This window comes from Photinus pyralis, unplaced genomic scaffold, assembly GCF_008802855.1.
Source record: "Photinus pyralis isolate 1611_PpyrPB1 unplaced genomic scaffold, Ppyr1.3 Ppyr1.4_LG1, whole genome shotgun sequence".
Lineage (NCBI taxonomy): Eukaryota > Metazoa > Arthropoda > Insecta > Coleoptera > Lampyridae > Photinus > Photinus pyralis.
This window is the reverse complement of record NW_022170249.1, coordinates 30,624,210-30,638,455: the sequence shown is the minus strand read 5'-3', so window position 1 is coordinate 30,638,455 and position 14,246 is coordinate 30,624,210. Positions and strand designations below refer to the sequence as shown.

The window sequence follows — 14,246 nt, the reverse complement described above, 5'->3', positions numbered from 1 at the left end:
TTTGGTGTGGATGAGGCATCCTACAGGGCACTCCAGCGGCAGAACCTTAAGGCGCACGCGGGGGTCTCCCACGTCACTTTCGTGACGAAGGCGAGTGCTCCGGCTGCGCAAGCAAAGGGAGAGGGCTCCGCCGGAGCAGCGGGACCCAGTTCCGCTGCAATGGAGGGGGTCCAACCCTTAGGTGGAGACCTCGAGGCGTTGGAATTAGAATTGGCGCCCTCGCAGGTCGAACAAGATGTCGACGAGCTGTTGGCTCGTGTGGCGGTCCTTGGCTCCGAGATGGGGTCAGAGCCGTCGGCATCTTTAGAGGAGGGGGGAGCCTAAGTACATCGGTGATGGACAAGGTAACCTTCTTACAGAGCAATTTGCAACACAGTAAGGGGGCGACCTGCTTAATAGGCCGCCAACTTTCTGTAAGGCAGACAGGCGTTTGCCTCATACAAGAACCTTGGGTTTACAAGGGACGAGTAAGAGGCTTAAGTCAGGTTGAGGGCTCACTTTATTATAAGAGGGACAGTCAACTGAGTACCAGGACTTGCATATATGTCGACAGACGCATCGAGTCTTATTTAATGGCTGATTTCTGTTTTAGGGATCTTGTGGCTCTAAGACTTCAGCTGAAAGATGGAAAGGGACGGAGCAGGCAATTAGTAGTCTGCTCAGCGTATCTACCATATGACTCGGAAGAAGCTCCACCTCCCAGGGAGCTAGCTGAGTTGATAGAGCACTGTCGGAGTGAAAGGCTCCCTCTTGTAGTTGGCTGTGATGCAAATGCACATCACGTTGTGTGGGGCAGCACGGACACGAACTCGAGGGGCGAACACATTCTGGAGTACTTGCAGACAACTGATTTGAATGTTTTAAATCAGGGAGAAACCCCCACCTTCGTTACGTCGCGGAGGCAGGAGGTCATTGATCTAACGTTGGGCTCTTTCTCTATAGCTCACATGATCTCAAACTGGAGAGTGTCTGATGAACCGTCTCTTTCGGATCACAGGCACATTCTTTTCCAACTAAACCTGTCATTCAATGGTGGGCCCTGTAGGTTTCGGAATCCCCGAACCACCAACTGGGACTGCTATGTTGAAAAACTGACAGAACGGTTGGATAAACCACCTTTGCTCTGCCGGAAAGCAGGGCAGGTGGAAGAGGCGGCGGCAATGATAAGCGACGCTATAACGGCGTCGTTTGAAGACAGCTGCAAGCTGCGAACTGTTCGGGGAATGAAGAGAACACCTTGGTGGAACTCGGACCTTGAAAAAGTTCGTAAAGAGGTTCGAAGGCTCTTTAACAGGGCCATGCGTACTAAGTTACCTGCGGACTGGGAGGATCACAAACTCGCACAGCGCAGGTATAAAGACCACATTCGACGGTCTAAACGGGGATCGTGGAGGACTTTCTGTGGCAACATGGAAGGGCTTCCCGAAGTTCAAAAACTTCGTAAGATCCTTTTGAAAGATCCAGGGCAAAAAGTGGGGACGCTGAGGCTTCCATGCGGCAGATTTACATCTAACGCGGGTGAGGCCCTCACATGTCTCCTGGAAACACACTTTCCAGGCTCTGGAGACTATGTAACTTCGGAACCGCCAGAAGGTGCTACCCGGGTCGGTGCAAGGCCGATCGACTGGAGAGTAGCTGCCGGGGTTGTTACCGAGGGATCCTTGAGATGGGCTATCAATACGTTTAGCCCATTTAAGAGCGCAGGACCTGATGGGATATTTCCGGCTCTTTTGCAAAAGGGCCTGGAACCATTACTTCTGCACTTGTTGCACCTCTTTAGGGCCTCTGTGGCTTTGGGGTACATCCCATAAGCTGGAGAAGGGTCAGAGTTGTGTATTTACCTAAGCCGGGTCGTACTAAGTACGACACAGCAAAGGATTATAGGCCCATCAGTCTATCATCGTTTCTTTTAAAAGCGGTAGAAAAACTGGTGGATGCATACATAAGAAACGGGGCGCTGGTCCTTAGACCACTACACCCGTTTCAACACGCTTACAGAGCTGGCATGTCCACGGAGACGGCTCTTCACAGTCTCGTGTGTAGACTGGAGAGGGGAATGTCTGCTGGAGGGGTAGCTCTGGGAGCCTTTTTGGACATCGAAGGTGCGTTTAACAACACCACGTTCGATTCCATTAGTGAGGCTGCTGAAAGCTTTGGCATTGACGGGTCAATCGTAAGATGGATCCGGGCCATGCTTGGAGGCAGGGTCATCATAACCTCGATCGGAACTACGGAGATGAGCTCATCGGTCACTAGAGGATGTCCGCAGGGTGGAGTACTGTCTCCACTACTGTGGTGCCTGGTGATAGACGGGCTCCTTCGTACACTAAACGAGGATGGAGCGTATACACAGGGATACGCAGACGACCTCGCAATTGTCATTGTGGGGAAGTTTCCGAGCACCGTAAAAGAGCTCATGCAGAGGGCTCTTGGACAGGTGGATAGATGGTGCAGTAGCCACGGTCTCTCTGTCAACCCGGAAAAGACCGAAATTGTTCCATTTACGAGGAGACGGAATGTGGACCTTGACGGTCTCATCCTTCGAGGACGCCAATTGTGTCTGACCAGGTCAGTTAAATATTTGGGGGTCACTATAGACTCCCGTCTGTCCTGGAAAGGGCACATTGAGCGAATTAGCAAGAAGGCCACTGCATGTCTATGGGCATGCAGGAGAGCTTTCGGCTGCACATGGGGATTAAATCCTCGACTAGTATATTGGCTTTACACTTCGGTGATAAGGCCGATAATATTGTACGGCGCACTTGTATGGTGGCCTGCAACGCGCAGGGTAACATACAAGAAGCAGCTGAGTAAGGTACAGCGACTCGCTTGTTTGGGAATCACTGGAGCCATGAAAACCACGCCAACGTTGGCTGTGGAGGCTCTTCTGGGACTTGAACCTCTACACTTATCGGTAGAGGCCGAGGCCCGGAGGGCTTCCATAAGACTAAATGATTGGGGTGAGTGGAAGGATAGAGGCAGTCTCGGACACGGGCGGATCTGGGAGGAAACTCTTAGGTCCGACCCCTTCCTCGCAAGAAGGGACGTGATTCGAGCTACCCTACTTGAACCGAAGAGGTATAAAGTCATTCTCCCGAACAGGGAGCAGTGGCTGAACCCAGATCGTCCGTTCCTCGAACCTGAGGGGCTCGTGTGGTTTACCGATGGGTCCCTAACGGAAAAGGGAACGGGCATGGGTATACACGGTGACCGGCCGAGAGTAGGCATCAGCCTCTCCCTTGGCCAGCACAGTACTGTGTTTCAGGCAGAGGTGCTAGCCATCACGACCTGTGCGCAAGAAAACCTCCGTAGAGGTTATCGTAACCAGCATATATACATATGTAGTGATAGTCAGGCGGCGTTAAAGGCTCTGTCAGCTGACAGGGTCCGCTCGAATACGATGCTTGACTGTAGGCGAACCCTAGATAGATTAGGTGAGTCTAATAGGGTAAGCTTGATATGGGTGCCGGGGCACTCTGGAATAGGGGGCAACGAAAGGGCGGACGAGTTGGCTCGCGAAGGCAGTAGTGGGGTCCTTGTCGGGCCTGAGCCCACCCTTGGAATTGCTCCCTCAGTTGTAAGGGTCAGGATTAAGAACTGGGCGACCAGTCAATTCCAGGCTCAATGGCAACAGGCAGCTGGACTCAGACAGTCCAAGACCTTTTTAACAGGGCCTCTTGGCAAATCTGAGTCTTCTAAGCTTCTAAACCTAAACAGAAGTCAGATTAGGAAGATCGTCGGTGTCTTCACGGGACACTGGATGGTCAACTATCACCTGCACAATATTGGGCTTGTGGAAGACCCTGCGTGCAGGTTTTGTGGTGAGGTAGAGGAAACTACCGAGCATGTAGTCTGTTACTGTGACGCTCTGATCAGGGACAGACATAAACTCCTCGGTGACAGTTACTTGGAACCGAGGGAGGTGAGGAAACTAAGGCTAAATAGGGTCTTATCCTTCATTGAAGGGAAAGGGCTCTAAGCTTTGGTTGTTTAGAGAGGGGGTTAGCACAATGGGCCGTTGATGAGCCTAAGTGCTGCCTGTAAAGGCTCCCCTGATAGAATAGAATAGATATAAGATAAAATATTAAAATTTGTATAGGCACACTTACAATCAGAACTCGGGGTTTTAGGAATCTGTTTCTCAAACATTTAACCAAATGCGGTACATCAGAAAAGAAATGCAAATGTCGAGATTCGTCAACAGGATGAATGATTTTGTTCACTGTGTAATTCATTTTGCCATTAACACCAAATTCAGTCCACATTTTCCTGTTCGTTGTGGCTCCGTCGCAAACAAGACCATGCACTCTGACATTTACGGCTTCGATTCTCTTAATTATTTCTAATATTAATTTAATTAAACAGAGACCATTTGTAGGCCCTTTGGCAGCATAGACTGCGACAGGTTGGTCAAATTTATCCGCCAAAGATGACCACATAAATATAAGAGCATGATCTGCTTGTTTGTCAGACGTTTTAACGGTTTTCTTCACCAAAATCTTGGATCCCGATCAATTTCATGTTTGTAACATTCAATTTTATGGATTGCCGAACTGCCATCTCGTCAAAAATCAAAATCCCGTGCCTTTGAAAATCATTTTTCTCGCTCATTTTTGCTTTGAAAGCATTAAAAAATTCATCATCTATACCGCATTTTATTTTTACCCTTGAAAGATATTTTCTGATGGTCGAGACAGCAGGCAAGGGCAAAATATCATTAGTTCTAAGAAATTTGTACGAGGCAGAATTTTTTATGTGCAAAAGTAAACATAGCAGTAACCAATCGGACATGTAACGTCTAGAAGTTTTTCTATTATATTTACACGTTTGAATACATGCTTTTATTAATAATTTTTGAGAAGAAGGCATGTTCGGAAGATGCGATATTTTTTCTAACATATCAGCTTCCTGAATTGTCTCAAGTTTCTGCTTTGTTTCTTGTAATTCTTTTGCGATCTTTCGATGTCTCATCCTCGCCCTTCTAAGGCATTGCTTCACATTTTTGAGTAATTTATATTTTGAGCAAATTTTTGTCTTCTTCATTCTACGTTTGTAAGCTCGGATTGCCTGACTTGAGTTTTTACAATAATTATATCTACTAATATCGTCAGGAACAACCCAGCAACACTTATAGTAGTGTAGCTGGGTACGTACGGGCTCAGGAAGTGACGTCAGACTAATCAGGAGCTAGTATTTGGGTCCCGTGACTGTAGACGTCCAATGAGAGACGAGTAATGGCTGCCGTCGGCCATTTTGTGGTTTACTGGTTGCCGTCGGCCATTTTGTGGTTTACGAGTAGATAAATTAATGAGGTGACCTCTTTGGTGGTATGCAATATTTGCAATATATCATAAGCGGGCTTTAGTCTTTTGCGGTTGAAGTTATTTTTAAATGTTAAAGATTACGGTGTTTGCCTTTGCACTTTTTTCGCATTCTTGCTAAATTGCAATTATTTATTTTAGCGTTTTTGCAAACTTTATCGCATTTTGCGAAAAAAGCGAGCGTAGCTTAAACGCTGATTACCACAGACGATGCTGATAAAGTTATTTTTCAGGAGAAAATTGTAGTATAAATAACCAGCAATCTTCATCTTTAGAGGTAGTTAATATCTAAACAACAAATTGGTAAGTAATTCTTATATAAGTAATGTTACTAAATTAATTTGCGAAATCTTATTAGGCAAAAGCAATACTTTATAACAAAATCAAATAACATGGATCAGCTCTTAAAGGAATTAACTTCATTGGGAAAATGTGAATTTAAACCAATTTTAAAAATTAAGGATATGATAATTGGTAAAAAATACAAGCTATATAGTATTAAATCAGTCCAAACTAGTAAATTTGGTAGAAAAATTGTAGTTGAAACAGAAGATAACAGTATTTTTCTACCCGAGCGTTATTCAAGATCGTTGTCAGACGAAAAAATCACGGAATTTGCAGCATCTATTTGGAAATTCGCTTTAGTTTTTGAAGGTGAAGTCGATGTGGGGAAACCGAATAAGTTGTTGAAAATATCTTTTACTGACGCATAGCAACAATAGGTATGTATGCTTCTTATTATGTTATTAAATAATAAATATTTTAAATTTTAGCAATATGCATCCACATCCAAATTTTGAATGGGTCGATAACATGAATCACGATTTTGAAATAATGGTTGCTTCAGTTACTTTTAGTTCGGGACGCTATTTAGTTTCTATTAATAATATACTTAGTGACTTATGTTATAAGCGAAAGGAGATCAAAGTGCCTTCTCTTTACAATTTAACACAAAAAGCAATAATAAATAATAATTTACCATGTAAGTCTTTACCAGATATTTTACTAAATCACATAGAGATACTTAAATGCAAGCATAAAGCACTTAAAACCAAAACTGATATCTTTAAAGAGAAGGTTCTTAGTCTTCATAAAAGTTATTTTTTATTTAGAAGAAAATGTAGTGAATTTAATAACATATATTGCTATATTCAAGATATGTATGCAGATTTTGAGGTCGAAGATGAAAGATTACTTTTGTCAAAAGCACATGAAGCAAGTTGTACGTATAACAATATATTTGTTTTAGCTGAGGAGCTTAAATATTTCGATGTAAGGTGTGAAATAGAATTACAGGAAATTATACAGGAATGTTCCATATTGATTGATTAACTGTTATGATAAACATTGTAAAATTACATTCGTAATAAAACTTAGTTGTTATTCACGTACTTTTGTAACATACGCCACGTGCGCGCGTGACGTAGTGATGAAGGCAGCACGATCTGTATTTAAGTAGCGCCTCGATCATTGCCGTATTTCTATTTGATTGTGCATTCCACCGATTACCAGGTACTCCTTTGAAAATTCTTCTCTTCAGTTAGTTTACAATCTTGTTTTTAGTGAAAATGTCTTTGGTAAAGAATATCGAGTTGACCGTTAAAATGGTTGAAAATTTTCATAAAAATTACACATCTTCTGATGACTCTAAAGTGGGAAAATTCATTGATATAATCGATTTAAACAACAAACAAATAAAATCCATGTTAGGAAGTAGCGGCCCAGCAGTTCTATCCGTCGGTGAGAAAAGACATCTTGCTACGCTTGCGGGGAAGTTGGAGCGCTATAGGAGCCTCTTACAGCACCAAGAAATAGAAGCACCGGTCGGTTCATCGCTCAACCTTCAGCAAGGAAAAGTCGAGTGGAGGGATTTGGCTACGGCCTTTAACTCTAGGGTGAGTTCGGCGATTATTGTTAATTTAGGGCACAAAACATTAGGAGCATTTTATAACGATAGTTTTAAGATATTTGCGAGTAAGATTAGAAGTATTTTTAGTAGATATAATCAGCCATTAAAAGTAAATTTTGAATTTTGCGCGGAATTCGTGAAGCCATCTTTAACTAGCGACAATAATAATCATTTACCAACTAAAGAATTTAGCTTTATAACGAAAAATTTTAAGATTTTAAGTTGTAATTTAGAACAAGCAAATTTAAAACAATTATTCAATACTAATGTGACGGATTATCTAATGGAACGTTTGCTTAAATTCGAGGAGCAGGAAAGTGGTTGGGCACTATCAAAAATTATCTCGTTAGCTGTGAACATTAGTATCGCAACTTTATTACACGCTTCATCCTATATTGATTTGCCTATTGAAATTAAATCGAAACTAGCGGTCATCAATGTTAAAAATAACGATGAGGCATGTTTCGGATGGGCGCTATCCTCCGCTCTTTACCCCGTTACCCGAAATTCCGATCGCGTTTCATCCTATGCTTATTACGCACAAATATTAAATTTTCAAGATATTAATTTTCCAATGTCTCTAGACCAACTACCTAAATTTGAGAATCAAAATCCAAATTTATCCGTTAATATATATGGGCTTATTCGAAAATCGGTGTACAATTACGTCACCGTTCCATTATATTTATCTGACAGTAAAAAAGATCAACATGTAAATTTATTAATGATTCAGAATGATTACGAAATTGAAAATAATGATCATGAGAGTGTTAACGTTGATGACCGTGCAGATGAAGCAGTCAAATTCCATTTTTGTTGGATCAAAAATTTATCCAGATTGGTGCATTCACAGTTAACGAGGAAAAACAATAAACTGCATATTTGTGATAGATGTCTCCACTACTTTAATTCTACTGCAAAACTGAACAATCATACGTTAGTTTGTAGGGAACTGAATTATTGTAAATTAAATACGCCGAAACCAGGCACTACGGTTCATTTCAAAAATTATGAATTCAAACAAACCGCCCCTTTCATCATGTATTGCGACTTGGAGTGTATGGTACGCGATTTTCAAGATGACGAAACGCGTATAACGTTTAAATATAAAAAACATGACGTGTGTAGCATCGCATATTATCTTCATTGTACCTTTGACAACTCTTTGTCGAGATTTCGCTTGAAGAGGGGAGAGGAATGTATTAATTGGTTCACCCGTGAACTAACGGAAATTGCGAATAATTTGCAACGATATTTCGATACGCCCATGCCAATGGAACCGCTGAGTGATACGCAAATGCTCGCGTATAATGCAAGCACTCATTGTCACATTTGCGAAGGACCGATACTGGAGGGGGAGGTCAAAGTTCGCGATCATTGTCACTTTACAGGTCGATTTCGATCTAGTGCCCATCAGGCTTGCAATCTTCGTTATAAGGCCCCTCACATGATTCCAATATTCTTCCACAATTTCAGCGGTTACGATAGTCATTTTATTATTAAAAACATTGCACAAGCTATTCCCGGTAAAGTTACACTTTTGCCCAAAAACAAAGAGCGCTACATCTCATTCACTAAGCACATGAAGGACACTACAGTGCAATTCAGATTTGTAGATTCGTTTCGCTTTATGGATTCGTCATTAGACAAATTGGCATCATATTTAAAATTTGACGATTTTAAAATTTTACGCTCTACGTTAAGCCATTTAAACGATAAGCAGTTAAAGTTATTAACTAAAAAAGGTGTGTTTCCGTACGAATACATGGATGATTGGGCGAAATTCGAGGAATCATCGCTTCCCGAAAAAAGCAAATTTTATAGCAGATTAACGCAATTTGACATTTCGGATCAGCAATATTCCCATGCTAGAAACGTTTGGCGTGAATTTAACATTCAAAATTTGGGTCAATATAGCGACCTTTATCTAACGAGCGATGTACTTCTGCTCGCCGACGTCTTCACCAATTTTAGAGAGAAATGCATAACAACGCATAAACTAGAACCCGCGTTTTTCTTTACCGCACCAGGTTACACGTGGCAATGCATGCTCAACTATACAAAGGTAAAACTAGATCTCTTATCTGATATCGATATGGTATTGTTCGTAGAAAAGGGAATAAGAGGCGGAATAACTCAGTGCTGCACGAAATATAGTAAAGCAAACAACAAGTATATGAAAAACTATGATCCTAACAAGCCGTCCTCTCATATTCTATACACGGATATGGTTAATTTATATGGTTGGGCGCAAAGTCAGTGTTTACCTCAGAATAACTTTCAATGGCTTACCGAAGAGAAAATAAGGTCTTTAACTCCAGAACTGATAACAAATCTCTGTGACGATGCGAATGAAGGTTTAATATTAGAGGTGGATCTAGCGTATCCGCAGTATTTGCATGATCGTCATAAGCATATTCCATTTTGCGTTGAACACGGTAAGCCTCCTGGCGGTAAACACAAGAAGTTGCTCGCAACCCTGACATCTAAGTTTAAATACGTTATTCATTACCGTAATTTAAAACAATGTCTTCAGGCAGGACTTACGCTTGAAAAAGTTCATCGAGCGATACGCTTCAACCAATCTCGTTGGCTTAAGCCGTATATAGATTTAAATGCAAGGTTGCGTGCGCAAGCCACTAATCCGTTCGAGAAAAATTTGTACAAGTTGCTAAATAACGCAAATTTTGGAAAAACCATGGAGAATGTGAGAAACCATCGGGCAATAAAACTCGTTACTCGATGGAGCGGTAGGTACGGAGCCAATTTTTATATTTCACAACCCAATTTCCATAGTAGGGAGATTTTTGACGAAGAGTTGATGGCTATAGAGTTGCGCAAAACTGAAATTATGATGAATAAACCAATGTATGTGGGGATGGCCATTCTCGATATTTCTAAGACTCAAATGTACGACTTTCATTATAATTTCATGCAACATCAGTTTAGCGATGAACACATGAAAGTCTTGTACATGGATACCGATAGTCTGGTGTATGAGTTAATATGCGATAACGTTTACGATCTAATCCGAAATAATATCGATCGATTTGACACTTCCTCTTTCCCCGTAAACAACGAATATAACATTCCGATTCGCAATGCCATGGTGCTTGGTTTAATGAAGGATGAAATGGGCGGTCAAATTGTAACCGAGTGGGTGGCTTTGGCATCGAAAATGTATAGTTTTAAGGTTTGGAATAAAGATGGCGTTAACGATTATCATAAGAATAAAGTAATTAAGAAATTAAAAGGAGTTAAAAGTAGTGTTGTAAATAATAGGATAACTTTCGATGATTATTTAAAATGTCTAAAGAGCAGGGATACTACTAAGGAGATAGCCCAAAGCAGCATATTATCAAGAAATCATCAGGTGTACAGTGTGCAACAAACTAAAAGAGCACTGTACAACCATGATGACAAAAGGTACGAGTTATCAAACGCAATTGATACGCTACCTTGGGGTCATTGTAATATCCCTGCTAATATGGAGTTAGGATAGATATTTATATTTAATTAGAATTGTAATTAACTTAATTATATGTCAATTAAATATTTTGCATTTATTAGATTAATATTAGTAAAGAATAAAATTACAAGTTATACAAAATCTGATTTATTGATCCAAGAGTCATGTGCTTTATCCATGCCAAGCCATCGAACGTAGAGTTTGTTTGCTTTACGTCGCAAAATTTTTTCCACTAGAAAAACATCCTGATGAGCTGTTTTCTGCAATTCTTCCGCGTAGAATTGACCCATGATTTGTTTACCCAGCAAATCTTCTAATAGGTATGTAACAGGGTTCCCAACCTTTATTTTAACAATTTTAAATAATTCCGGCGAATAGTTTGGAGTATAGCCTTTTGCAAAAACAGATTTGTACTTGGAGATCCTCACAATGTCACCAACTTTGAATTTAACTGATCCCATTAACTTTAGATTGTGAAACATCGGTAGATATGTTTTAGCCGTTACATCTTTTGGTTTCATTTTAATTGTTGAATGTTTGGTGTTGTTGTAATTGGAGGTCACTTCCGGTAACACATCTATCCACTTGTATTTACCTCTAAGACTAAATATTTTATAAAGTGCATTTTTTATTGTTCTTATCACTCTTTCGGCAATAGCTGCTTTTTTCACACTGTAAGTAGAGTAATGATTTATCAAATGTTTCTTCATTAATTTTTCGAAATCCTTATTATAAAATTCCTTTCCTTGATCGGTTTGCAGATTGACAGGAACTCTTCCCTCGTTCAAGATGGCTGCCATGCCTTTACACACCTCGCCAGCATTTTTTGATTTTAAAGAATACGTCCATAGATATTTTGAATAACAGTCTATTACAACTAGCACATATTTATAGCCTTGATTCTTTTTAGAATATTGCTTAAATTCAGCCAAGTCCGATTGCCACAAATCATCAAAATGTTTGATGATGGTTCGTTTTCGAAGAAAATTTTTACGAGCCGGTTTATGTAGTTCTTCGACAACCTCAAGCTTTGACATCTTACAATAAACTCACAAACTAATCGGAAACTGGTAGGTACGGTTCAACGACAGTTTTCATTTGGATATCATAAAGGCGTTTTTTCTCCAAATATTCTGCTCTCTCACCGGAGTCCATTTGCCTTTCGTCAAATTGAAGATTTTTTGCCTATTTCCTTTTCGAGCGCCTCCAGATAGTTCTTATGTCCATTCAAAATTTTCATCATCTTCCACCGGATCGGCAACCTGTCTTAAACGATTACCTTCCATATTATATCGATTCATTATGTGCTTAGCACTCAGTTCACTAATGCACCTATCCACATATTGCTTGGTTGCGACATCATCATCTCGATGTGGATCGATAACGTTACAAATTCTTTTGTTTTGCATATTATAATCACCGTCTGCGGTTAGACTCAATTTCGGAGCGCTATCGCCCTCATCGAAGGTTTTATTTCTCGAAGTCGAGTGACGTCCAAACTTGTCAACACTCATTTTCAGACTAAGCTATTATACCTTCTTCGCGAAGTTCCTCCTCAATATTTAAAATTTCATTGTTGTGACCAGTGTGACCCGCTGATTGGGATGCATGTAGTAATCTAAGCCGTTCAACTAGTTCATGAGGAGTGTTCCAGTATACGTATTCCTTAGCCTTATCGTTTACCTCTTTCATGCCGGTTCCGAAATGTTCCATAAGCAATGGTTTAATAATGCGACGATATTTGTGTGACTTAGTACCCATAATTTGATGACCGGGAACATAGTTTTTTCTATATGCATTAGTATCGAGTAAAATATCTTTATACACCTGTCCCTCTCTAAAGGAATAATTGTCAGGTTTTTTTAACACAAGCAATTCGTATAACCCTGGAGTACCAGTATATTTTTTACCATTAATTGCTAAATCTGGCCCATCAAAATCTACTTTAGAGTTGCCAATAGCCCACTGATTGTACGTGGCATCGTATCGAAGACCATATGTGTTATCAATGTCACCCTTTACATCCTTAATCATCCGTTCAATATATTGACGTGGCAAACGGTTGTATTGCATCAAAAATTCTTGAGCTTCGTTCTGAGTATCTTGCAGATGCGATAAGTTATTCATCGATTTAGTAGTATCGTCCGTTTCATCGTCATTGTTATCATGATGATCATCATCATCATTATCATCATCATTGACACCTATTTCACTAATATCTCCAGTTTTAATGAACCGGTGTCGTTTACGAATCGTTGTTGGAGTATTTTCAATGCGTTTTACTTCATGCTTTGGTGTTGATTCATATTTAATTTCATTTTCAGCCTTTGTCAACATTTCATACTTGTGCGGTTCACGTTTAGCTATTGCCTTCAATGGCTCTACTATAGGTTTATAAGTTTCTTGCACCAGTCTAAGAGTCTCCATTTCGCCTCTTTTTAGCGCTGCAAGCTTGCGTGTTATATCATTTCGTGTTTTAGTTAATTTTCGTTTAATAGACTGCTCTTTTACGTTCATCTTTGCCGACTTCACGTAATAAACTAAGCAATTATTGTTAAAAGTCACTTATAGTACCTCTTGGGCTTGTTCGCATAGCGGTTGGATCGGTTCAAATAGCGGTTGGATCGGTTCAAATAGCGGTTCGAATAGCGGTTGGAGCGGTTATAATGTAATGTAACAATCGAATCCTCTCCGATATCTTCCATAATCAAAGTCTTTTACGATGCACACAAAATTGTATGTATGCTGCCAACACGTTGAACACATTAACTTAAATTGATCGAATGACATGTCGGTGCCTACATGCTCATCGTACACATGTTTTAAGTTTATGCAATCTTGTTTAAATAGAACAATAACGTTAACATTATCCCTAATTAACTGTTTTGGGATCTTTGAATAAGTTTGACAAAGATAAAATGAGTCCGCTCCAGAATGACGCCCTCTGCTGAAATAATCTCGAATTATATCTTGATTGAAACATGCCACGTCATCAAAGATCATTATTGAATTTTTAGGTATCTCTTCGGGAGCTATTACATCAGATTTATCACTAAATGCATTGTACCTAATACCTCTTATAGGTTCAAGTACTTGCTCCAAATATTTATATTTTGATTGTTCCAACGACTTTGAATATACATAAACGTTTTCAAACTTTAATCCATGCGGCTCTTCTAATAAACTTATCATAAGGTTTGTTTTGCCGCATGCTGATGGACCGCAAATTACAGCTCTAATTGATGCCGGAAGTAGAGGTCCATGTTTTCCCATCACTTTAGATTCCAAAATATCATGATTGTCAACACTAAACTGCTGAGGTTGTATAGTAAACTTCATTATTATTTGGTGTCTTGAATGATACTGATCAGTAGATGGCTGACCGTCGTTTAGGAAGGGGATTTGTAAACAGTTTGATAAATAAATTGCCAGTAGAACTTCATATTCCCGGATATCAGTATTGTGGACCCGGAACCAAATTACAGCAACGCTTGACTCGTGGTGATCCCGGAATAAATCCGTTGGATGCTGCATGCAAACAACACGA

General features: G+C 40.3%; 2 protein-coding genes across 2 annotated transcripts; both read left to right on the top strand.

Annotated features, from left to right (window-relative positions):
* The first annotated feature begins 335 nt into the window (after nt 1-335).
* Nucleotides 336-1,811, top strand: LOC116159584. Its single transcript, XM_031472598.1, has 4 exons — nt 336-344; nt 870-1,032; nt 1,099-1,440; nt 1,558-1,811. The coding sequence occupies exons 1-4, from the start codon at nt 336-338 to the stop codon at nt 1,809-1,811; spliced, it is 768 nt and encodes a 255-aa protein (XP_031328458.1).
* Nucleotides 1,812-6,889: 5,078 nt separating this feature from the next.
* LOC116159574 lies at nt 6,890-10,732 on the top strand. Its single transcript, XM_031472588.1, has one exon. It carries the CDS (start codon nt 6,890-6,892, stop codon nt 10,730-10,732), a length of 3,843 nt encoding a protein of 1,280 aa, XP_031328448.1.
* The last annotated feature ends 3,514 nt before the right edge of the window (nt 10,733-14,246 follow it).